The 26,667-nt window shown below is 36.2% G+C and overlaps 1 protein-coding gene across 6 annotated transcripts in view; it reads right to left on the reverse strand.

The window, feature by feature from the left end:
• Positions 1-26,667, reverse strand: part of SYNE1 (spectrin repeat containing nuclear envelope protein 1) — a 537,113-nt gene that overhangs the window by 227,884 nt on the left and 282,562 nt on the right. For 5 of the 6 annotated variants that reach the window (XM_072643728.1, XM_072643725.1, XM_072643723.1 and 2 more), the window contains 13 exons: positions 26,355-26,532; positions 25,095-25,277; positions 21,988-22,131; positions 21,478-21,633; positions 18,862-19,026; positions 16,000-16,172; positions 14,633-14,786; positions 12,990-13,133; positions 10,362-10,526; positions 3,407-3,724; positions 2,507-2,662; positions 2,208-2,378; positions 571-897 (listed from right to left, as the gene is read on the reverse strand). In XM_072643728.1, the coding sequence (XP_072499829.1) occupies positions 571-897; positions 2,208-2,378; positions 2,507-2,662; positions 3,407-3,724; positions 10,362-10,526; positions 12,990-13,133; positions 14,633-14,786; positions 16,000-16,172; positions 18,862-19,026; positions 21,478-21,633; positions 21,988-22,131; positions 25,095-25,277; positions 26,355-26,532 (2,434 nt within the window). The remainder of the gene's footprint in view (positions 1-570; positions 898-2,207; positions 2,379-2,506; positions 2,663-3,406; positions 3,725-10,361; positions 10,527-12,989; positions 13,134-14,632; positions 14,787-15,999; positions 16,173-18,861; positions 19,027-21,477; positions 21,634-21,987; positions 22,132-25,094; positions 25,278-26,354; positions 26,533-26,667) is intronic. The other variant, XM_072643724.1, reaches the window with a different exon arrangement.

Here is a 26,667-nt window from a genome sequence, read left to right on the forward strand (position 1 = left end):
TGCCTATGGACCCTTTCCTAGAATAATGTTTTTTAAATGTACAAAATTAAAATAATCAATTATATAGAAATGTGGTTATAAGAAAAAGAAACTCACAGACCCCAGGTTAATAGCCCTTGCCCAAAGGAATCTTAGAGATCATCTAAGCAATCTACTTCATTTTATAGAGGAGGAAACTAAAGCCTAGATGACTAAAGTGACATACCAGATTACACAGGAAATAACTGGCAGAACTGGAATTCAATCCCAGGTCCTTCGACTTGAAATACATCATTGTTTCCATTATACCATCCAATCTCATTCCATTATACTAAATCTCTTCTGAGGCTTCATCCTTCACTTCTTTCCAGTACTTCACACAGTTGACCACTCCATTTAGTTGTTTTTTCCTCTGGGGTTTCTGAATCATTACATACTATTACCATAACTATCTCATACTCATTTTCTAACCTTCCTATTCCTTCTCCCTCTCCATCCACACCTCCCAAAATACACATTGATCAAGAAACTCAAATGCAGATAGGCAGAATATATTTACTAAGGGTAAAGAAATAATACTGCATTCATTACCTTGAATTTAGACAATTGGGCTTTTTTCTCATATAATTCCATTTTGGGGTCTTCAGGACTGTGAAGTACTGCCTGGTATTCAGCTATCCACTGAGTCTGTACTTTATATTTATCCGTAAATTCTTTGGCTAAATGCAAACATTTCTCCAGGGTCCTGTGCTCCTTTCTGACAGTGCTGGTCAGCTCTTCCAATCGCTCCACGTGATCGTTGATCTCTTTCCTTAGCATTTCGGCTTCATTACCCTTCAGATACTGAACTGCTTTCTCGCCTTTCTCCCTGGCTGATTTCAGCAAGCTGTGACCTTTCTCCACATCATTCAACAAAGACTGCAAAAGATAGCAAGTGGAAGGACAAGTTGAGCCCTAAGAGAACAAATATTATTTCAATGAAAGTCTGTATAAAGCAGAGTCTTTCAAGCTTCAAGACTTATGCTTGGCCCACTGGTGCTGACCAGTGCCAGGCAAACACCATTTCACTTATTGTACCTAGATTTGACCTCTAATAATCTCTAAGAGCAAACCGCATACTGCTTCTTTTTCTGGACTTTAAGAGTAGAAGATCATGGAATAACAGCCTTAGAGCTGGAGGAATTTTAGTGGTCCTCTAGTCCAACTCTATCATATTATAGATGAGGAAACTGAAGCCCAAAGAGGTATGACTGCATCATGTTTTTCTTTTAAAAGCTCAGTATAATAAATAAACTAAAAACTTTTTTAAAAACCAGCCAGAAACTCAATATTTCTCCTACCTCTAACAATATCCCCAAAACATCATGCTAAGAACCTAGGCAGAAAACCTCAATCCATCCTGAAATTCACACAATGGAGAGCTCCACCTTTGAAGCCTCTTCCTCGGATTGTATGACTTCTCCCAAAACTTCCTTAACCCTCTGGACTTCCTCAATCTTGTGTGCCCCCTTTTACCTTTGATCTCCCACCTTTTTTTATATGTTTGCTTCCTTTATTTGCATGAGGGCAAGGATCTTCTTTCTTTCTGTTTGTGTATCCCCAGAGTTTAGCACAGTGCCTGGGTACATCATAAGCACTTGATAAATGCTAACTAACTGACTGACTGACATTATGCTATACATTCAAAGTACAAAGTTCTTGCCAATAAAACTTTGAATGTTTACCCAGTCCCTAGTCAAGAATTTCATGGAAACGGAAGATTGAACAAGTGTTATATAATCAGGCCCAGATTGGATGTTCCATTGCAAGAGCTAGAAAAGTGACAGACCAGTTTGCTAACTATTCCGCGGATTAGCATCATGGACCATGAGGATACAATATGAAAATACAGTAGAAAAAATCTGGAATTTTTTTTCTAAGGGTACAAAATAGGGATACAAATGAAATGCTCCAAATGACAAAATGAAAATAGAATGCAGTGAGCACCTACAATCCACAGAGCCTATTGGGGAAATATAAGAAAATAAAGTTGTGGTTCTTTCATTTCATATAGGTTTGTAATACAATGAGAGGAAAGGTAAGATAGACACAGGAAATGAATAAGACATGAAAAATTAGTGCTAATGGGGAAGAATTATTCATAAATCCTGAAGGACCTCAAACAAAACAAGAAATGGGGGTAGCTCAGTTAAGGAAGTTTTCTTGGTACAACAACATTTTTAGCCTACCTCTAAGGTCTTCATTTTCTTCTGCATCATGATTTTATCCACTTTGTTGGTTTCAGTAGCTATATTCTTAAAGTTCTTATGAATGGACCCATACCAGTCAGTGTAGGCACTGAAAGATAAATCTGATTCATCTAGACTCTGAATCTCTTCCTCCAGAAACTTGATTTGCTCCTTAAAAAAAAATAGTAAACAAGATGTGACTTTTGTTGGAAAGCAAATATCCTCAGCTAGAATTTTATGACAATTACCAAAAAAAAAAAAAAAAAAAAAAAAGATCACAGAGATGTTCTGTTACTCACGAGAACATGAAGAAGAAGGGCCTGGTATCGAGAGGTTAACTGTGTTGCTTGGTGTCCCATTCTGCTGCTAACTTGAGTCTCTTCTAGTATCTCCTGTGCTCGGGATCCAACTTCCTCAACCTCATCTTTGTACGTTGCAGTCTCTTCCTGCCATTTCTGAATATGTTTGAACAGGGAGAGAAAGATTGGGGTAATGTTAAGAACTCGAGAATGAAATGAATATGTCTTCTAAATAGGAAATACATTAAATGTTTGTTTTGTCAATCAATAAACATTTATTAAGCACCTGTTAGGTGCCAGCTACCGTGAATACAAAAAGAGAACTGTCCTTAAGGAATTTACAGTAAAATAAAAGATAATATGCAAACAAAGCAAGTCATATATAGAATAAATAGGAAATGACCAAGGAAATCACTAGAAATAAGAGGGCTTGGAAAAGATTTCATGTGAAAATTGAGATTTTAGTTGTGACTTAGGAAACTGTTATTCTAAGACATGATTCTGAAAATGAATTAAAATTCTCCTAAGACAATTTTATCAAAACAATGGAACACTGGCAAGGTGCTCTGCATTTACCTGTATTTTTATATTTCATGTTAGAAATAGGAATAATCCGTACCACATACACAATAACATTAATTCCCAAATATCACTAATGCTCCTATGTATTGATTCTTTGAAAATTTTCTCAATGGGATAGTGAGAGGGATAGATTAATAAAAATGCTTATTACTTGAACAAGAAAAAATAATTTTAAAATGCTTAGATATAAAGAAATAGGTTTTGCAAAATGTATGGCATTTTAAAAAGATTATTAAATATTTTATTGAAGCTAGACTAACATCATTCTGCCAGGTAGAGACAATTGACAGGAATTGATCTCAAATGACTTTTTACTACCTTCATTTGATGTAGCTGCATCTCCTTCGTTGCTCGGTTAGATTGGCGTCCAGTCCTGACATTAACTTTCTCTTCCAAAGTCTTCAGCCAGTTATCAACTTGCTGAAACTTTTGCTCCATCAGCCGCAGTTTGTTCACTATGGTATTAATTTGGCTTCGAGTCTCTGACAGCTTCTGTTGATATGTCTGCCAGTCTTGCCTTAAGGACTCTAAAACACGATCTTCAACCTGTGGTATGCCCCAGGGTATCACTTCCTCTCTGGTATGCAGTGCTGCATTCAGTAATGCCTGTCCCTCTGCACATTGTATCTGTAATTCCTGTAAGGGAATGTGAATGACTGATACAACTCATTCATTTTTTACATGAGCACAGGTAATCATGTCTCACACATGATAACTGCTTCAGGCTGATCTTCTCATTAGACATTCATTCAATTCACCATGGCAATGTAAAAGGATAGCTGATGAGATTAGTGCTGCCTCTTCATTCAGAAGAAAACTTCTTAAGCAAATAAATAATAAATGTAGATTTTTTTCCTTTTCAAGTACAATGTGATATTACTTTATTTGAAAGAAAATTCATAATGCAGAAAAATATATAAGATTATTTCATAGTAAATAAAATACATAGAGAAAAATGCAACATAACTTTATATTAAAGAAAAAAATACATACAGAATATAGTACTTTCTTTTCAAAAATGAAAATTCTATTCCATTTCTAAAATCAAAAATTCTAGGAAGCAGGCTTACACACAAACTATAAGTGAAGAAGGGTCTTCATTAAATTTCTTATTCTGTGTAAGGATCGTAAAGTTCATATTAGAGTCTTTTCTGCCTTCCTTCTCTCCCTCCTCCCTCTTCTCTTCCTCTGTTGATATGGGGAATCATACCTTTCCCTGTGAGTGCTCTGCCCAAAGGAAAACATTTTGATCACTGAAACCTCTCAGGGTATCTTGGGGTTTATGTGGTACATTTTTCCCCTTTCTTCCCTACTTCTTTATGCCATAATTTAAAAAACTGAGACAATTTACTCTTTTGTCCCATGTAATTTCATTTATGATTTCTTGAAATACAGCACTGGAAAACCAGGCTTTAAAGCCCACTGGAATTCAAATGGAGCTACTTGACCATACCTTAAATTCAAATCACTCTGGCTCTCACTGATTGGCCAATAATAGGTCCCAGCCCGAGCCTCACTTTGTCATTGTTTGTGTTTTAATGATTCAGAGTAAATGTAAATAGCAATTGTTTCTGTTCTGGACAGAAACCCAGAGGGTCTTGCCCCTTGCTTTAAATCATTGAACGGGTGTTGCCTCAGACAAACTGAGACCTAGGAAAGCCCTTAGCTTAAGATGGCCAAAGTCGTATATATATATATATATATATATATATATATATGTTCTATAAAGCTCCAGATCTATGATCCTATAAGCTTGCTGACAATGATTGACTTCAAAGTTTGTAAAGCATTTTACATACATTATTTGATTACACAGAAGACTCATACTGAAATATCATGAGTACATCTCTTGAGGAAAAAAAATTGAGAAGGTACTTGACAGTGAACACAAAATAACATCTCAAAATAATGAAATTGGTGATATTGTAATAGACAGGAAATGACTTTGTTGTTCAGTTGTTTTCAGTTGTGTCTGACTCTTTTATGAGGCCATTTGTGGTTTTCTTGGCAAAGATACTAGAGTGGTTTGCCATTTCCTTCTCCACTTTACAGATAAGGAAACTGAAGCAAACAGGGTTAAGTGACTTGCCCAGGATCACACAGCTAAAAAGTATCTCAGGTCAGATTTGAACACATGAAGATGAGACCTCTTGACTGCCCCAAATGACTCCTTACTGACGCTCACTCCTGCATCACTTACCTATGAATACATGTATGACCAATTTGCTACTGCAAAGATCAAATTACTACAAAGCAATAATAAAAATAAGAAAAAGATATATCATATAATTAATATAACCATATTTAAGTAAATTATTCATTAGACAAAATGGGAAATTGGAAGGACATTAGACATTAAATATAACAATTCTTTACAGAAGTTTAACCAATGAGATTAACCAATATAAATTAATTGCCATAATATGGAGATCAAAAGAGCCTAAAAACCACCTTTGTTAAGTAACACTTGATCTCCCTTCTAAAAAGAAAAGTATAGCAGATCAGAGCAGCAACAATTTATAATATAAACTTATTTATAAAATCGCATGGAGCAAGATTGTGGGGGATTACATAAGCTTCATAAAACATAAAGTGGAAATAGGGAGTGGAGAATACAGTTTAAAATTTGCCTTAAAGAACTGAGGATATTTTACCTGGAGGAAAGAAGACCAAAGGAAAGGGGCATTACTGCTGTGATCAAATATTTGAACGACTGTCATATATTTTAGACTTGTTTTGTTTGGGCCAACAGTACATAATGAGTAAGCAAAAAAAACAAATTTAAGTTTGATGTCAAGTAAAAAAAAAACTTTTCAACAATGAGAGCTACCCAAAAAAGTGGGCTACTTCAGGAGGTGGTGTATCCTGCCTTCATTGAAGGTTTTCAAGTAGAGACTGGATGGCCTCTTATCAGATATGTTATAATAAGGTATCCTTTTGGGAATATGCTCTAAAATTATATGATATAATTAAGCAAAATCATTCCAAGTTCAAAGATGAAACAGGACAATAGATGGAAACACTCTGGAAGAGTTATTATAAGAAACATTTTTCACTAACAGGGGAATGGATGTATTCAAGAGGAAATAGGAAATAAGCCCTGGAGAAAAGAAACATATTGAAGGCAGCTAGATTAGGCCAACTATTCAGAAGGAAGCATTAATGCTAGAAGCTACACAATTTTGAGAGTGTTAAGGTATTCTCAAGGGATCTTTAGGAGAAAAAGATACCAAAGGTATGAAAAAAGATTTTGTATCTTACATTCTAGCAAAAAGGTAAATGAAATAATATCCACAACTATAGACTGATATGCCAACTTTCCTCTTCATGTGACATGTAACAAGAGTATCAGAAGTACTGCAGCTTTTACACCTTGATTCATGTTAACCACTACACAACTAAGTGAAGTTTTTAATAGACTACAAGATTTCCCTGTTTTTCATTTGCTGACCATATTAAAGGAATGACTCAGTAGACAAGAATGCTGACATAAAGGTTCTTCTCCATCCATATATCTCCAATGCAATATATATTAAAATGTTAGAAGATTCTATAATAACATAACAGCAAAGATAAACTGTTTTGGCAAACTCTTCCTCATTAATATTAAGGAGCATAAAACATGGCAGCTAGGGTAGTGGATAAAGTACCAGGTCTGGAGTAAAGAATCTTCATGAGTTCAAATCTAGCCTTAGACACTTATTGGCTTTGTGACCCTGGGCAAGCCACTTAACTCTATTTCAAGTTTCTTCATCCATAAAATGATCTGGAGAAGGAAATGACAAACCACTCCAGGACAAATTCCAAATGGAATCATGAAGAGTTTGACATGATTGAAATGACTGAACGATAACAATCATAAAACCTTGAGATATGTGCTTGGACAAGGCATTCACCACTGTCAAAGAGGACCACCCAACCAAATTATAAGCTTTCTCCTCCCCCTCTCCCTCCCAAGCATAAATGATGAGTTATATAGATAGTAAGCACCTATAGTTTGTAGATAACATGCTAGATCCATAAAGTCCTGGCACACTGCAGAGCCTCCTAAATCAAATCTACCATCTCTTTAAGGTGTTTGGTTTAAATCCACATAGAAAATACAAAGTGGATGAAGAATGTTTAATATCCAAACTATGAAATATGGTTGGATGACAGTCTATAGATTTTGTGCATTGGTAGGATCACAGGATCAGAGACTTAGACCAGGAGTGATCTTAGAGGTCACTGAATCCAAACCTCTAATTTTACAAAGGAGGAAACTGAAGCAATGAAGTACCATCCTTCACAAATTACCTTGAATTTAATTACTTTGCATATATTTGTATTCTGTGAATATATATTTATGTTATATATTGCAGTGTTAATGGGATTTAAGATCTTCCCTGCCCATTAATAAGCCTCACTTGGAGCCCATTAAGGGAAGTTTGCCTAGGGGAGGCTGGCTTGTAGGAAGGGTAGCTTGTAGGAAGGGTGGCTTGTAGGAAGGGTGGCTTGTAGGAAGGCTTTCACACCTTTTGCTAATTTTTAATTAGGCATTGAGTCACAAGGGTTGTAAATGCCTTCTGGTTCTGAGAAGTATATATATATATACATATATATATATATACTCTGAGTTGGTATTCTGCTTTGGGGGCTCACTTATGAGAAGAACCTTGTGATTCCCTGGTTGAGACTGAGTAGCCATATGTTCAGACCTCCTCCCCACCCCGCACTGCTTAGATGTAAAGGCTCTCTCCCTGATGTTCAGGGTGTTGACTTTGTCCCTGAACTAGTGAATGTAATTAAAAAAAGACTGTTGACCCCTTAAAAGTCGTTTTCTTTAAGAAAAGCAGATCCAGGTGCTAGCAGGTCATCCTGAGTGTGCTAGGGTGTTTGCTGTTACATATATGTACTTATTTCTCACATTGGAATGTAAGCTTATTTTTGAATAGGGATTATTTCATTCTTATTACTGTATCCTGGGAATCTATCACAGTGCCTGAAACATAGTAGGTACTTACTTAAAAAATGATTGATTGCAAAATGACTTGCCCAAAGTTATACAATTAGTATCTGAGGCTGGATTTGAATCTTGGGTTTTCCAACATAGAGTTGAGTGTCCTCTTACCTACACCGTTATTTAGATATAAATGTAAAATCAGTTGAGCCCAGAAGTGGACAGAAAGAAGAGAAGGGGTCAGATGGGCCTCAGTAAATTGCAGAGTTATTTAATGACCCCAATATTCTCCATGAAACAAAGGTCTATCTTTTAAATATCAATGGTCTTTTGGAGATGTTAAAAGGCTAGGGGTCACTGACCATGACAATCTTTGGAGAACTGGTGTTAAGAATTCCTCTAAGAGTAATAGGCTGTAGCATCTAATAATATGGAGTTACACAGAAGAAGCATGTAAAGGATGTTAAAAAAAAAAATTATCAGAAGACGAGCTGGCCAGTCCATATTTTCCATTGGTAGGCTCACTGTCAAGAGAATGTTGACTGGACTCTTTGTGGTACAGTGATGCGAGACCACGGACAAGAGTCACATAGAGAGGGGAGTTATGGATAGGCTGCCATTTTTAGTAGTTAAGAGAATACTCACATCAATGGGTTATCTATGGACATTTTGAAGTAACAGAAATAAATAAATTTGTGTTGTTTTAAACATGTTGCACATTGTTCTCATTCTAAAATAACTCAGTATAACCTGGAAAGACCAGGTTGTGAACTTCAGCATTCATTATATATTCATTGTTGTCTCCATTTTGCATCTGTCTCATCATAATGCTGTCTAACTCAGCCTTGGATACTCAATACTTTCCCAAGTCCCTCAGCCTCCTCTCCCCTCTGATTGGAGGGCTAGTGAATGGAATACCTTTCAAAGCTTTCCTTTACAGAAGGCAGGATATGGACATCCCAGCTTACTCTTTTCCATTTTCCAGCTGTAGCTCACTTGGTTTGAACTCCATGGAACAAGATGCTCCCCTGCACCAGGTACTCCATGGTGTTCATACACATATATTCTATATCTGTAGCATACTTAACTTATCTTCTTTTACCATCACAACCACAGGATAAAAGACCATTGTCATTAATTGTTGGATAAATAAAATCAATTGAAATTTAAACCTAAATTCTTTGGTGATGTGAACTATATTATGAACATATTCAAATCTGATACTTAGGTTCCTACCGAATCTTTTCAAGTAATTTGGCCTGGAAACAAGAAACACCTGGAAACCAAAAGTTAATTATTGGATGAATTTCTAAGAACAGAAGCCTGGAACTCTCTCCTTTTCCTTGCCAAAAATGTCTAGAATTAAGACTAAAATGGGTTATTAAGAAAAGGAAAAGTCAGTTCTGTTAGAAAGGAATTCCTAAGTCTTAGGTAGGCATAGCATTAATACTTTAAAACTTTTTTTATCTTAGATCATTACACCATTTAATAAGACTGAAAATTTTAACTTTTATTTCACAACAATTTGGTATTTATTTGTATTTATTTACATGGAATTGTTCATGCTATATAAGTTCAGCATATGGACTGGTGGAGAGGGCTAATCTTGAACATACAATGATCTGAGTTCAAAGCCTGCCCCTGACATACACTGACTTCGTGGTCCTGGGCAGGTTACTTATACAATATGCAACGCTTCTAGGTACGTGGTAAAGACTGTAAGTTTCTGAGAAGATATCAATTGGTATGTAGGTTCCTCATCAGGAGCTTCCTTTGCAGAAAAATCACAAGTCAAACAAAAATTATGAGCAACTCTTGTTTGACAGATGAAGAAACTGAGATATAGAGAAGGTGAGTCACATGCTTAAGTTTCTAAAACATATTAACGATGAGCCTAAGAATAGATTCTAACCTTATGCTCTTTCTAGTAATTTATAATGCTTTCTTAGGCAACATTAAATAGTGGACAGTGTGCGGAGACTCGAAATCAGGGAAACCTGAGTCTATATCTTAAGTCTGACACTCTATTTTGTGACCATGAATGAGATGCTTAATCTTTTTTGCCTCAGTTTCCTCATATATAAAATTTGGATAATACTCCTTCATGGGGATTTTATGAGGTTTACATGAAATTATACATATATACATATATATTGTGCTTTGTAAGCTTTGCTGCACTACATAAATACAATTATTTTAATATTGTGAAATACAGATTTGTATTGCAATTATTATGTTTAGCGTTAAAAAGTAGATATATCACATGCCCACTACTTCTAATAATCACAAAACATCTTTGAAATGTCAATTGTCTTAAAATTAAATCGACTTTACCTGTAGGTCATGTAGTGTTGTCTCATGAGTCTTAGCATCACCTTCAAGAAGAGAAAAGTGATCTAATTTTTCTTGTTCTTGTTGCAACCAAACTTCAAAAGCCTTGAGATCTCTTTGATACTCTTGGTGAAGACGAACGAGCCTCTCACACTTGGCTACAGCTTCCTATTAGTAATAATAAACATCAGCTTTATGGTACATGTTTCAAAATGCAGCCTTAATTCCTGACTAAAAATGCATTGTCCTATTAACTGACCATCCATTTTAACACATGTGGAGCTGACTCTTCTTCACACTGCACCCCTAATCTCCTCTCCTGCTTACTGCTCGTTGCCCAGTTTGGAGATCAACTGTTTTCTGACCTCTACCTCTTAGAATTTCTGATTTCATTGAAGACTTAATTCAAGTATCATCCTATCCATGACACCCCAGCTGCTCCTAGTGCCTTTCTCCCTAAAGTTACATTTTATGTGTTATAAATATGAGGTGGCCTAGAAGTCTTAAAGCAAACTGCACTGAGACTTTTGGGCTACATTCTACCTTTTAAAATTAAAACTGCGCAAAGAATTTTTGGACACTAAGGATGTGTATATTTTCTCTACCAGTAGAGCAAGCTCATATCACATGGTAAGCTACAGAGCAAGGATCCTCTTTCTATCATATTATACAATCATATCAGAAAGTCCACAAATCATATAGATGCTTCTTTCAGTGCCTAGTTACCTTAAACAAAAAGTCTGCTGGCAAGGTAATAAGGCAAGATGGGATTAGTCTACATTTAATCATGGACAACATTGGCTCTTTATTTTTGGTCATGTCCAATTTTGAAGGTCATTTAGTGGGCTGAATTTATTTCATAAATTAATTTTTTTCTAATGAGTTAAATTGTAATTCAAATTCAGATTTATCTGAATTATCTGATCTCATAATGATACTCTAAATGAAAACTCTATTAATATTTCAGACCAAAGGTATGTTTCTTAATACAGAAAAAATTATGACTTGAAAGGATTCAAAGAAGTAAGAAATCTTAAACATTAGTTTCTATGGGCCACTGAAAGATCTGTTGCTCACAACAGCCCAGAGTCAATTCTTAATTATTCAAGATATAGATATCCTATATCAAAATTATCTTTTGCTCTTCCTTCTTCAATGGTCAAAGGCATCTAAATAATATACACACTACTAGACTTGGAGTCATGAAGATCTGAGTTCATAATCTGGTCTCACACACTTAGAGTTGTATGACCCTGGTCAAGTCATTTAACCCCTGTTATCCTTAGTTTCCTTGATTGTAAAATGGGAATAATAATACATCTATTTCTCAGGATTGTTGTGAGGATCAACCTAGGATATGAAGCATTTTGCAAACTTTAAAGGGATATGTCAATGAATGATAGGGATGATGATGTTAATAAATAATATGGGCCAGAAAGAACTGAGTCAATCCTGCTGTTAGTAGCTGGAGTTATTTTTTAAGTGGATTTTTTTGTTCAAGTTTAACTGACATTTCAGACTCAGTGGTCAATTTACTTTTTTTTCAGAGTAACACTGAAGCTTATTGCCACCTTGATCAAAATGCACAAACCCACTTAAGTAATTTACCCTAGCCAAAACAGGACTTTCACTAGTAAAATGCTTGTGTTGTTTGAAAGTCATCTTTAGAGAACGATAAATGTCCAAGGCTTCTAATATTTACTTTATTATTACTTTATTATTTATTTTATTGTAGAAAGCTCAATTTACAATAAAATGCAGGGTAGAATTCTTCAGAAAGGCTATTCCCTTCACTGACACAATTCACAATTCCTTGATGAACTTAAAAAAATGGCCTTTCCAAATTTCCTTGTCCTAAAAGTTCATCACCTTCCAGTCAACTTGGCAATGAACCTTTCTGAACTTGTGTGGTGACCCCCCCAGACAGTTGACCAATCCATCACTAAGACCTTATTCAAAGCCACTCCATTGCTGGGGAGGGACTGACAGGGCTTGCTCTCTGGTGGCTTTGTCTTACAGAATGTAGGGTCAATAAATGACCATGAGGAGGTATTCAATAGAGCAAGACTTTGGGGGAAGCACTAGAATAAATAATTCTACAATAATTACAACTTTGATAAAGCTTTATCATGAAGTTAAGACTTTCCTCCATGTCATGAATTCACCTGACTAGGTGTTTACAGCCATTTTTATTTACTGTATTAAAGTATTATCACAGTGTGGTTCAGTGAAAAGAGTGTTGGACTTGGAGTCTGAGGACCTAGGTTTGATTCTTAGCTCTATCACTTACTAATGTGTGTCTTTAGATAAGCCATTTAATCATTCTAGGCCTCAGTTTCCTCATCTAAAAAACATATTTTGTGTTGAACTAAATGACCTCCATGGACCTACCAAGCTCCAAATCATAATCCTAAAATTTAGGTATTTTTCCTTAATGTAATTGATAGAGTATTCAGATTATTTATCTATTTGTAATGAAAACATTTAATGTATTCACTGTGTACATAAAATTGGCTTCTCATAAATTTTCAAACTCTAGTAAAACAAAAAAATAAAAGACCTATTTGTAAAGGCGGTATTCTAACTTATTCTTCTTTCTACATGATTGCTGCGGATCCCTATGGACAGTACCTTGGTCCTGTTTTTGATTGATTTGTAGCGTTCTTGGAGATCCTGAAGTTCTAACTGTGTCACATAGTGCTCAGTCATTCCAGCACCCTTTACCTCAATTGTCTCTAACAAGCTGCTGTGACTCAGTACTTCTTCATTCAATAACTGGAAAACACATGCAAAACAAACAAACAAACAAACCACAAACCAATATGTAAGGAGGAATCCCATGCACTGACTCACATTAAAATTTCAATTAAAGTGTCTATTTCAAAAACATATTTAATGAGTCAGTTAACAAATATCTGTTAAACAGAGTAAGAAATATCAAAATACCTAGCAAAATACAAAAGATAACTCATTTGACATTTTCACGATGGATAGTCCCTATAAAACCATGGGAAAAAAATTCAGTATTTGGAAGAACAGTAAGAAATGTGGGCAAAGTATTGGATTTGAAATTTGTGGTGGTTACTACACGTAAGCCAGAAGTAGTGACAGATTCCTTCAGAAACAATTCTGGGCTTCTCAAGCACTTAAGTATATTTCATGGCAGTAAGAAACAATGGATATAAGGGATATGAGCAATGATATTCTGGTAAACACTTAACAACTGGATCTTTGGTGGGGCGGAGTATGCATAGCACACTTTAAAATTTAATTTGCATTTTCTTCATCACCTTTTAAAAGTCTAGACAATATAACAATGACTCAAGACTTGTTTTTTATAGTATTTGCTGATTTCCAAGGTATAAATGCTAACGCTAAAAATTTTTTTAAATTGGCTATTTTGGGTCTGTAGATGCTGGCTCTGATATACCATCAGATATGATACAGGGCAAATGATTTACTTTAAAATATGCATGTATATGTGTGTGCATGCATATCTACACACATACACATGTATACATGTGTGTATGCAAGAAAACCAAATGGTGCCTTTAAAAGAAAAGAATAATCTTTTAGCAGTATAGTCTTCTTTTTAGCTCCACTGCTAAATATACCAGATTTTTCATAGTGATTCAGAACTTTAAATCAAATCTAAAAGATCACTATAATCCTCAAAAATATAGTATCATTTCTAATGGCATTGTTTCATCATCAGAAAAAATTAATTCCCTGAGAATATTAAATCTGAATATCACAGTGGAAAAAATTGATGTGAAAATAATTTTACAATATTAATAAAGGATAACTATTATGAAGAAGGATAATACTACAAAAGAAAAGAGGGTAGAAGTTTTTCTTTAAAAAATCATAAAGAAGTAATAGAGAAATTCAAGAAAGAATAAAATCAAAATTTTAAAAGTAAATATAAAATGAATATTTCTTGGTAACCTATTTAGCTATTATGTGAAAGAGAAATTCTGCCCCTACAGGAGTATGAAAAGAAAACAACATGAGTTCTTATGGAGAATCATCAAAATTAAATGATTAGAGAAAAAAAGCATTTTTATTTTCTAAGTCTTCACTTGGTGGTTTTCACACATGGATTGTAAAAGAATGTAATTCTTATTAATAAAAACACAACAACCTAAAATCAAGTTTTCAAAACTCTAATGACATCCCCAGATGTCAACTTCCCCAAAATTTTGATATTTCTAACAGGAATTATAATGACTTTTCATAATGCTTTTAAGTATTAAATAAAATTAGGCACAAACCTTTGATTTTCCAAGGGCAGTTGTTTTATCTCGAAGTTCTGCCCACTGCCTCTCACATTCATTTATACTAGCTTCTACATTGTCCATCCAACTGGAAAATTGTCGAACATCATCTTGATAACTTGTCCATTTAGACAGAGCTCCTTCTAATTGGCTAAAATAAAATTTTAAATTATTTACATAAAAATATTAATAAATCCAAAGCAATATTGGAGTATGAGAAATAGAAGTAGGAAGGAAGGAAGGAAGGATGGAAGGAAGGAAGGAAGGAAGGAAGGAAGGAAGGAAGGAAGGAAGGAAGGAAGGAAAGAGGGAAGGAAGGAAAGAGGGAAGGAGGGAAGGAAGGAAGGAGGGAAGGAAGGAAGGAGGGAAGGAAGGAAGGAAGGAAGGAAGGAAGGAAGGAAGGAAGGAAGGAAGGAAGGAGGGAAGGAAGGAAGGAAGGAAGGAAGGAAGGAAAAAGGAAGGAAGGAAGGAAGGAAGGAAGGAAGGAAGGAAGGAAGGAAAGAGGGAAGGAAGGAAAGAAGAAAGGAGGGAAGGAAGGAAGGAGGGAAGGAAGGAAGGAAGGAAAAAAGGAAGGAAGGAAGGAAGGAAGGAAGGAGGGAAGGAGGGAAGGAAGGAAGGAGGGAAGGAAGGAAGGAAGGAAAAAAGGAAGGAAGGAAGGAAGGAGGGAAGGAGGGAAGGAAGGAAGGAGGGAAGGAAGGAAGGAGGGAAAAAGGAAGGAAGGAAGGAATGAAGGAAGGAAGGAGGGAAGGAAGGAAGGAAGGAAGGAAGGAAGGAAGGAAGGAAGGAAGGAAAAAGGAAGGAAGGAAGGAAGGAAGGAAGGAAAGAGGGAAGGAAGGAAAGAAGAAAGGAGGGAAGGAAGGAAAGAAGAAAGGAGGGAAGGAAGGAAGGAGGGAAGGAAGGAAGGAAGGAAGGAAGGAAAGAGGGAAGGAAGGAAAAAAGGAAGGAAGGAAGGAAGGAAGGAAGGAAGGAAAGAGGGAAGGAAGGAAAGAAGGAAGGAGGGAAGGAAGGAAGGAGGGAAGGAAGGAAGGAGGGAAGGAAGGAAGGAAGGAAGGAAGGAAGGAAGGAAAGAGGGAAGGAAGGAAGGAAGGAAGGAAGGAAGGAAGGAAGGAAAGAGGGAAGGAAGGAAGGAAAAAAGGAAGGAAGGAAGGAAGGAAGGAAGGAAGGAAGGAAAGAAGGAAGGAGGGAAGGAAGGAAAAAGGAAGGAAGGAAAAAAGGAAGGAAGGGAAGGAAGAAGGGGAGAGAAAAAGAGAAGGATAAAGAAGTAGGGAGGAAGGATGCACTGGTATAAAATATAGGTCATAAGATTATAATCCTAATGATTTTAGAACATAATTCTGATTTTTTTTAACCCTATCTCCTCTTACCTTTTACAACGGATGGCAGTAGACAAAAGAGAAGCCCACATGTCTTTAACAGTCTGTAACTGCTGCTGAATAGCAGGAACACCTTCCGGGGAGGTATTTTGTAGAACAGACTCTCCTCTGGTCAGTATCATTTTCATTTGGATCTCTTTTTCCTGCTTCACAGAAAGTAACGCCTAAAAAACAAAGGAACAATACTGTAGGGGAGAGGGAATAACCATTTATATAACACCTACTATGTGTCAAGCACTATACTAAGTCCTTTAAAATCGTATCTCATTTGATCCTCACAACCAGGAAACTGGGCCAGATAAAATATAAGTGCCTTGCCTAAAATTCCTCAGCTGATAAGTGACTGAGGCCCACTCTGAACTCGTCTTCCTGTTACCAGGCCCACCTGTCTATCCACTGCACTTGCCACTGTACCAACTAGTTCCCAGGAATATGTTACATGACCTATACTAATGATAATTGATAACTGATAACTTTCATCCCTCCATTCCCATCCTTCTCCCCAAAATAAAACCTCCAAAGAAATTCTAATTAGGTAACACACACAAACTAACTTACATAACTGATAAAAGGCTCAAAAGATTTCTAGTTTGGTCCATTAAAATTTCTATTGAAATAAATCATTTCTACCCTAAGAATAATTTTGTCTTCAGGGTTTAATTTAATTTGGAAAAGCAACTCATGGGAACCAAGATAGTGGAGTAGAGGTAGCAACCCAGTCAAGACTCTCCTAATACTCTCTCCATACAGTTTAAAAGTAATATGTCAAATAGAATTCTGGACTGGTACAACTAGCAAATGGTCTGTCAGGATCACAAAAGATTCAGCAACTTCCAGGCTAAAGGAGTGGAGGGCTTGGATTATATTATTTTAGAAGGCAAAGAAGCTAGGATTATAGCCAAAAAATAACCAACCAGCAAAACTGGATATAATCCTTTGAGAGAAAGAATAGACATTTAATGAAATAGTGAATTTTCAAGCATTCTTTATGAAAAGACCCACAGCTGAATAGAAAAATTTGACATTTAAGCATAAGACCAAGAAAGACACAAAAAGTTAAACATGATAGAGAAATCATAAGGAACTTAATAACGTTAGACATTTACGTTAGACGTTTCCATTCCTATAGAGGAAGATGATACATGTATCTCCTCATCATTATTGGAGCAATTAGAAGGAATCTACGTAGACAAAGGACACAGATTTAAGGTAATTATAGTGGGATGTTCTAAAAAAATGAAGGAGTGAGAAAGAGGGATGCACTGGGCAAAGGGGTAAGGGAGAAGAGAATGGAGAAAACTATCTCACAGAAAAGAAGCATGCAAGGAAAAGCTTTTATAGTGGGGGGGAGTACAGGGCAATGCCTGAACCTTACTCTTCTCAGAACTGGTTCAAAGGTAGAATACACATATATACACACACACACACACACACACATACACACATACACACAATAGACATACACACATGCGCACACACATACATACACATACATACATACATACATATACACACACACACACACACACACACACACACACACACACTTAGTAGGTGTCAGAATGAATAGAGTGCCAGGCCTGGAGTCAGGAAGGCATATTCCTCAGTTCAAATTCGGCCTCAGATACTTACTAGATGTGTGACCTTAGGCAAGTCACTTAACCCTGTTTGCCTCAGTTTCCTCATCTATTAAATGAACTAGAGAAGGAAATGGCAAACCACTCTATTATCATTGCTATGGGGTCACATAGGGTCAAACATGACCCAAAATGGGGGGTATAGAGCACTAATAATTATACAAATTTTAGACCATTCATGAATATTAACTGTTGATACTCGAAACATTATATTCTTGCTACAAATGAAATTTGAATAGAAAAGGAACTTGATTCTTCTTTATACCATATTTTATTTATTTCATTGAATATTTTTTAGTTACATCAAAAAATTAACATTCATCTTAAATTTCAAATTCCCAATACTTTTTGCACAATACCACTCGTAATTTAGAATTTATACCAAGACAGGGAAGAAATCTACAAGTCAGAAGAAAAAATATGCCAATAAAGCTTGTGAAAGAAACAATTAATGCAACACATACATACACACACATTAGTGGCAAACATGATAAATGTTTACCCTATAAAATGCTTTGTCAAAACATCTGTTTCAAAGGCATGTTTCTGTTTGTGAATGCTAGACCTTGAGCATCTGGCTGTCACTGCAAATGTTGGCAGTGGATGAAAAAATGCTTTGGGTCAAATATATGTAAATGTTTGTAAATTCCTATCCTGGGCCATAGACCCGGGGATCTCTGCAGATTCCCTACTTCAGATCTCGTTGTTTAAAGTCATTGGATAACATGACTTAGACCTAGAAGTAACTTTAGAGATAATATAGTCACAGATTCATGGACCCTCCTTATGTAGTCATAGGATCATGGACCAACTCAATCCCCTTATTTTATGCTTGAGGAAACTAAGGTCCAAGAAGGTCAAATGGTTTGCCTAAAGTCATACAAACAGTAAATTGTGGGGATTCAATGACATAATAATTGTGAAGTGTAAACAGGATTTAAACACAGGTCTTCTAATTCAGAAGCCACTGCTCTTTCCCCTTCAATATATTCCTTTTACAGATCAGAAGACCAAAGCCCCGAAAGGTTAAATAACTTGCCACAGTCACCTACTACGTGGTGATAAATAATAGAACTGGAATTTTAGTTTAATTTCAATTGAATCTAACCCTTGATTTCAAATAAGATCACATGTAAGCTATCTCAGAAAAAGAGACAAATATTTCTAGGGAAATAGATTCCTCAGACTCTGAAAGCAACAGAGAAAGAATGCCTACCTCCAGCTTTAACATTCTGCTATCCAGGACACTTTTGTCAGAAGTTGGTTGACAGTAGGATTCCAGCATATGAACTGCATCTGCCATCCAATCTTGTAGTTCTTTAATTCCAAGGGAGAACTGGTTGTGTTCAGCTACGATCCTGTCCAATCGTGAAACTTTCTCCTGAAATTCACGAAAGACTTTCAGCTTCCACTGAATTTAATTTAAATATTCAAAGTGCACAAAATAACAAACTGTCCGAAAATATTGAAAAGAAATGGTTTTGTGGGCTATACAACAGAAAGGTGATAATATTTACAGGCAGAAATTTATGGCCTTTGAGATGTTTTGGTTATCGTATGGCAATGTTATACATGAAGTTAAATATGAAGAACAATTTGGAAAATATGCAAATAAATTATTCTAGTACAATCTTGAGAATGATAACAACAAAACCCCTGCCTATTTTTAACACCCACCCCCCATTTTAGTCACTAGTCTTGGACAATGTAAAATTTGTTCATAATTAATAGGTGCTACTCTGTTACTATCTATTTTTGCATTTCTATTTCATTTTGGTCTTTTCCTCAAAGCCTAACAGATGTATCTTCATTTGCATATTATCATATTCATGCAAGTCAAAGTCCTCTAGCAATTCACTTATATGCAATGTAGTTATATTCACATATTAAGTAAATTAAGCATATATATGAAATTATACTTTATTGACCAGGGGAGAGATTTAGGTCTTTCATTTACTTGGTGCGGGGAACTTCTAAAGATAAAACCTCCTCTAATCAATGCAGATCTACTACAATTCTCCAACTTAGAGCCTTAGGGAATCATCTGGAACATTAAAGGTTAAAGGACTTCTATAAGGTGAAATTGAGACCATGTATCAAAGGTAGGAATTGAGTATTACATTTTTCAGTCAAGACTCTTCATCAAGACTGTCCTCTCTGCCTTGCTGCTTTTCACTTCATGTTATAAAAGTAATTAATAATTTCTTTGCTTAACATAATATAGCGTTTAATATGCATTTTCTAAATATCTTTATGCTGAAGTGAACTGTTTCAGTTTTACTTGGCATCATGATTTATAGACACATTATTAAAAAAAAAAAAGGAGGATCTTCTTTTGCAATGTTCTTGTTTCATTATAATTTGAGAAGGTTGGAAAACAACCTCCTTCCAGACGAATTCTACAGTTATTACCCTGAGGACTCTCATCTGCTTCCTACAGAGAAGACCGAGAAACAGATGAGGTCACATTAAATATGAATGTCTGACCTAAATGTGACCACACTGAACTGCTAAAGTTGTTCAATGACAATGTCGGTGAAGCTTAGGTAGGAGAGAAGGTTCATTCTCTTGTATTATACTACGGTTCCAGGTTACAATGGTTTAAATTATATTGGGCTTACAATTTATGAGCTAGGACTGTCTTACAAAGTCAATTCAGACTTGAGATTCTCAACCAAAGCGGTCAAAGTATTAAATTCAGTACTGATTAATTAGTTGGGCCTTTGTTCTGATGCTGAACTACAGTTATCAAATGGGTCATGTCAGTATAACTGTAAAGCAGTACATGAATTATTATTACTGTTGTTCTTGACCACTTAGCAACCCCCCTAAACCTCAATGTCATAGCGCAATGCTTAAAAAAAATATATAGCTTAAAAAAAGCATTTTAGTTTACGCAGGCAAAATTGGATTAGATTTTGGATTAGGAAATTGAGAAGTTTTTGAAGTGACCTAAATGCCTTACGGTAACTAAATCAATGTGCTACCAATATCATTGTAATTTTAAAGTATTATTTAAACGTGAGTTATTACTAGCTACTACATAGATTCAATTATTGTAAGGCATTTAAGATAAAAACCATTTTTAAAAAGTCTAATCTAATTTTATCTGCTTAAAACTAAAATGCTTTAAAGTATGTCTTCCTAAAGTGATCCATTTTTTAGACACACTGGGGCAGTGGAAGAGGAAATGAAATTTTCCCCGTATATTCATGAGTTGTGCTTTTAAAACCAAAGTTTTCTTTCACAGAATTTCTTTCACAGATATTCAGCTAGAATACTTTTTACAACCAAGTAGCAGAGGTGGCACAGTAAATAGCTTGCTTGACTTAGAATCAGAAAGACCTGAATTCAAATCTGGCCTCAAACACTTACTAGCTCTCTGGTTTTGGTTAAGTCACTTAACCTCTGCCTCTATTTCCTCATTGGTAAAATTGGGATAATAACTCCTCCCAGGATTGTTGTGAGGATCACATGAGATTATAATTATAAAGCGCATAGCACAGCGCCTGACACAGAGTAGGTATTACATACATGCTAGCTATAATTACTTCATGAAATCTCCCTTGTCCTTGGAGATGAGCCATGGGAAGGCATTGTAGCTGAAACAGCTGGCACACAAGGCGGGAAAATCACACTTAATGAGCCCTTTTCTCCACTCCCTGGGCAGCGTTGGGACACACAGTAGAGAGACACATGGTACAACACAGCAGCAGGACAGGAGACCACGTTCTGACCCTGATATACACATATACGTCTCTTTAGCTCATTAGACTTCTCATTTCAGTAACTGACATACCCCGCGAGAAGGTGCACACCCCGCATCCATTACCTTTGTTAAACTGCTCAGTGCTAGGTACTGAGAAGACAGCTGAGACACTCTGTGCGTAAAGTTTTTGCCGGCAGCTTGTTCTCCCCACAGCTGCTGAGCTTTCTCTTTGAGCCTGGTGAGCTGAGGCTCATGGCAGTTTATTTCCTCAAGGACAGACTGTAAAGCACAAGCAAGTTTACTATTAAGGGGTTGGGGGGGAAAGCATGCCACAGACAGAGCTTTGGCTGAAACAGCAGAAATCAACACTAGCAAGCAACAGGTGAGTCCTAGAGGCCGTATGATGTTTTTTCCCAAGTTTACCTTGAGTACAGTAGGAAAGGAAGAAAATAAATTTAAGAAATTCTCAGGGTCAAGTCAGAAGACATAAAACTTTTTTTTTTTCAGAACTGAAAAGAATAAATTAATCCTAAGAATGGCTAAACTGAAGCAATAGCTCTCCACTGGATCCAACATGCACTACGTATACCTTGTGGTACCCTAGAGACAGAATGGATCAGAGGGTCTTGTCACCTGAAGCTTCTGCTGTTCTCTCCTCTTTGCGGGCAGATCATGTAGTCGACTGCTGCTTTCCCGTACCATCTTCTCAGTTTTGTTCAGCCAGTTCTGGACTGGCTCTGCACTCACTTCAAAGTCCTTCATTTGGATCTTTAGGTTCTACAAAAGAGAGTAGATCATTAAAAAGACAGTCCTTCAGAACATTCGATGTTTACCTGAAGCTTCATGGACAAAGTCAAAATTCCTTCAGCTATTTTTCAAGGATTTTCAAAATCCAGCCCCAAGCCATCTTCCCACCTAGCCATCCTACTATCATACACCAGGAACGTTATGCCCAACATATGGTCCCTGAAGATACCCTGAGTTTGTTTACCCATAAGGATTCCCTCCAGATATTATATTCTTATATTATATTATTTTATATATTATATTCTTCCCTCTTACCATCTCCAGAATAACTTTCCAGGCCTACTACTAATCCTATCTTCTTGATGACCCTGTCTCTGACCATGTAAGCTTATAATTCTGGGTTCTTGAACTACACAATAATAGTAAGCTTTTTCTTACTACTTTACTCATAAAATTACAGAAAGTCAGTGGGATCATACAGTCCAACTCCCCCAGTATCCTGAAAAAAAATGAGGGTCAGAAAACTGAATTAATTTTCCCAGAGTCACATAGGAGGCTTCTGTTGGATCTGGGATTAGAAACCACATTGCTGCCTCCCTAGGCCTGTGGTCTTTCTGTTATAGAACACTGCCTCCCTTATCAAATACTATCTCGTGTTATTAGTTTTCTTTCTCTGTTAGCATTAGCTTTCTAAGGAAACTATAAAATCAAGGAGAGCTAGCCTCTGTTATATATAGTTAGTGCTTAGCGTTTCTTAAATCCCTCTTTACCCCCATGATATTTTACATATTGCAATATTTTACATATAGTAGTTGCTCAATAATCTTCATTGGGAATTGATTTCTAGAACAAATTGATACTCAATTTTAATAAGTATTTTATAATACTTAATTTTTATCTCACAAGAATATGGAGTAACAAATGAGATTAAAGGTACAAAAGTGTCTTTCAAAGGTAAAGGTTCTACCCATAGACAAGATATTATTGTTATTACTTCTTTAGGAGTGGAAGAAATCAGACAGCTCAGTCAGTCATTAAGCATCTATCTTCCGGTAATACACCAACCTAGATAGTAACAGGAAAGGGCAGACCACCATTGCAGGCAGGGGTGTGGCTCAGCTAGAGGGGAGAGCAGTGAATAGTAGCATTGTACCTCAGAAGTAAAACTGAGTTCTTAAGACTAAGACTACTCTAGTGCCAACACAATATCCATAGCACCTACAGTAGCCATGAATATGCTGGAACAATTCTGAATCGAGAAATACAAGAGACTCTCCTACATGAAAGACAAAACCAAAACATTTATTCAGACACCAGAAAGCCAAGTCTCAACATCAGAAAGTCAAATCTATCATACTAACAAAGAAAAATATACACAATCACAATGCAGAAGGCAACACCATCCCCAAGTCTTCCCTCTGTTAGGGTTCCCACAAACCAGCTCCCTTAAACAAATGACAAACAAACTCTCTCACTGACACTAGTCAGCTGCCTTTCCCAGCTCTGACTGAAGTAATAATTATAACAATTGCTTTAAACCATCACTGTTATCAATGAGTAAGCACATCCTCCACTGACACAGATTGTAACCTCTGTACAAAATATTAAATGATATTCATGAGTTGATGTGACCCCTCCCTCCCCCCCCAAAAAAAGTCATCATTAGGTGGCCAATGTCCGGGTCATGAGTTTCTATAATCAATCTTAGCTAGGCTGGTCCTTAAAGAATGGATATATGGTAGTATGACTATTACTATTAAAACAATAGCTCATAATTACAGTATATTTCACAAACTGTTTTCCTTACAACTACCCTGTGAGACAAATAGTCCAAGTATTACTACTCTCATTTTTCAGCTAAGGAAATTGAAATTCAGAGAACTCTAAGTGTCTTGCTCATGTTGATATATCTAGTAAGTGGGTGAGTATGAGCTTAGACTTAGGTCCTAACTTGGGAGTAGTGTTCTATCCCCAAAACACAATGCAGTTTCTCAGAGGAACAGAAGTGAGATAGGGCAGAATAGGTAATTCCTGGACTTACCCCAGAAAATGAGTACTAGGGCATAACATTTTTAGGCCAGAAGTAAATGTGACCTTTGTTCCAGGCTTTGTACTGACACTTAAATACCACAGTCTAGTAAATGCAGTACAGCTTTGGTGGAAGGACAGTTTCTATAAGAAAAGTTACACAATTAAAGCAATGGCCTTTTCTCTTTTTTTCCTATTCTTTTCTATTCTTTTTAATCTATAAAAATTTTTAGCATCATTTATCAATTTTGATATTGATCCAATTACATGAATCCAATAGGCATGAACTAAAACCACAACCTACTTTCCCCCTTCAAAGTTTCTCATAAAACGTACACAACGGAAGAATTTGGAGGAAAAAGTTATCTTACTTATATGTGATCCATTCTACTAAAACACTGGGCAACATGTTGCCTCAAGAATTTAAATCTCTCTCTGTCTGTGTCTGTCTCTGTCTCTGTCTCTGTCTCTCTCTCACACACACACACACACACACACACACGTCCCTCTCTGTCTCTGTATGTATACACACACACACACAAACACATTCATGTCTACTTTCCTCAGAACTACTGGTAGACAAATTTTCATATCTATTAATGAAAATCTAAATCTGACCCTCAGTGTTTTCTTGTTTTATCCTGGGCATTTCAAGATTCCTGAATCAAAGATCAATATTTCATAAGAAGTGTGTTTCAAATGGAGGAGTATACAGTGTAGTTTAAATTCTAATCTTATTGTTTCTATTGAGGTGGGATAAATCTCTAACATAAGCTATTCATGCAGCTATAACTCACTTTCTTGATAAGGCTTATACTTTCAGTCCTGGGATTTGTATGAGTTATTGGGTAGTTTTCAGTGACGGATAATGACTGAAAATTATGGACAGAACAATTTAGATCATTAGGCATTTGGTTTTACCAAACAAAAAAATCAAGAAAGTTTCCATCACATTGGTCCCATACCTCTAGGGCAGACTCCTTTTGACAGAGGTTGGAGTAAAAGCCTTTCCAGTCATCTTTTGCAGTGACAACTTTGTCGTGGACAGATTTAGCCTTGTCTTTTGCGATAAGAGTACTCAGAAGTTCTCCTTTGGATGTAACCATGTTTAGCTTGTGTTGTCCATTTTCACTTTCTGATAAAAATTCCTAGAAAGAAAATGGGTTAATCATTATGAAATGACATTTATAACAAAAATGTGGTTTTACTGTTTACCTTCCAGTCAAATCCAACCTAATTTGATAAACTATTATTAGTTCAAAAGTCTTATTTACATAAAGCACCTCCTTCACAGGATTGTTGTGAAGATCAAATGGGATAAAAGTTTGTAATAATGCTTAGCACAGTACCTAGTACATAGTAGGTGCTTAAAAAACCTAGGTAGTACAGTGGATAGAGTGCTGGGCTTGGAGTCAGGAAGACCTGAGTTCAAATCCAGCCTCAGACAATTACCAGATATGTGACTCTGGGCAAGTCATTTGACTTTTTTGCCTCAGCTTTCCAGTAAAATGGGATAATAATAACTCCTACCTCCTAAGGGTTTCTGAGGATCGAATGAAATAATCATTATAAAGAGCTTAGCACAGTGCCTGGCACAGAGTAGACGCTACAATGTTGATGATGATAATGATAGCGATGATGCACTTATTTCCTTTCCCTCCCTTATGTGGCAATACTCTGAGATTTGGTGTCCCTAAAAGAAGTTAGCATTTATAGAGCACTCTAAGGCTTGCGAAGTATTGCACATGAGGTGCTGTTATTATCTCCAATTTACAGATAAGGAAACGAAGATGCAGAGTAGGTAAGTGACTTGTCCAGGGTCACATAGCTTAGTGTCCAAGGCAGGATGTGAATCAGGTTTTCCCTACTCCAAGTCCAGGACTCTGTGCACTACATGTTGTCTTAGTAGGATCCCTACAAAGTGTTTGTTTAAAGTGAAAGATTCTACCTAAGTAAAGGGTTTGTGAAGCTACTACTTTAATGAAAGTCTGCACACAATGTTCTCTTTCTTCCCAACTCAGACAAAAACGTGTACATTTATACATGTAGACTAACTTCTCTTTAAATTCACTATTAGGCCTTTCAATCAGGACTTGTCTCTTTTCTATTTTAAAAAAACCTGGACTTATTTCTAAGATTCATGTCTTCCAGAAGCAGATAATATGTAATTTATAACAAATACTAGATATGGATTTATGTATTCAGCTGAGCTGATAGTAAGTTACCTGAATTTTCTGCAAACTTGTTGATACTTCAGTAATATTTTGAGGCACATCAAAACATTTGGCTGTGGTGATTTTTGCATTGACTAGCCACTGCTGGAAATCTCTGAAGGCTTTTTGGAATCGTTGCTGTAAAATCTGCTCTTTATTCTGACAATCCTTAGATACTTGCAAACAAAGACTAAACAAATGATTCCAGAGAGCAAAATGAAAAGTGAAAATTTTAAAAAAGGTTAAAATTATGGCCAGGAAATACACACTTTGAAAATTTATGACCACCCCAACCTCAAATTATTTGCCTTAAATTGAATCATCA

Source organism: Notamacropus eugenii, chromosome 2, assembly GCF_028372415.1.
Source record: "Notamacropus eugenii isolate mMacEug1 chromosome 2, mMacEug1.pri_v2, whole genome shotgun sequence".
Taxonomy (NCBI): domain Eukaryota; kingdom Metazoa; phylum Chordata; class Mammalia; order Diprotodontia; family Macropodidae; genus Notamacropus; species Notamacropus eugenii.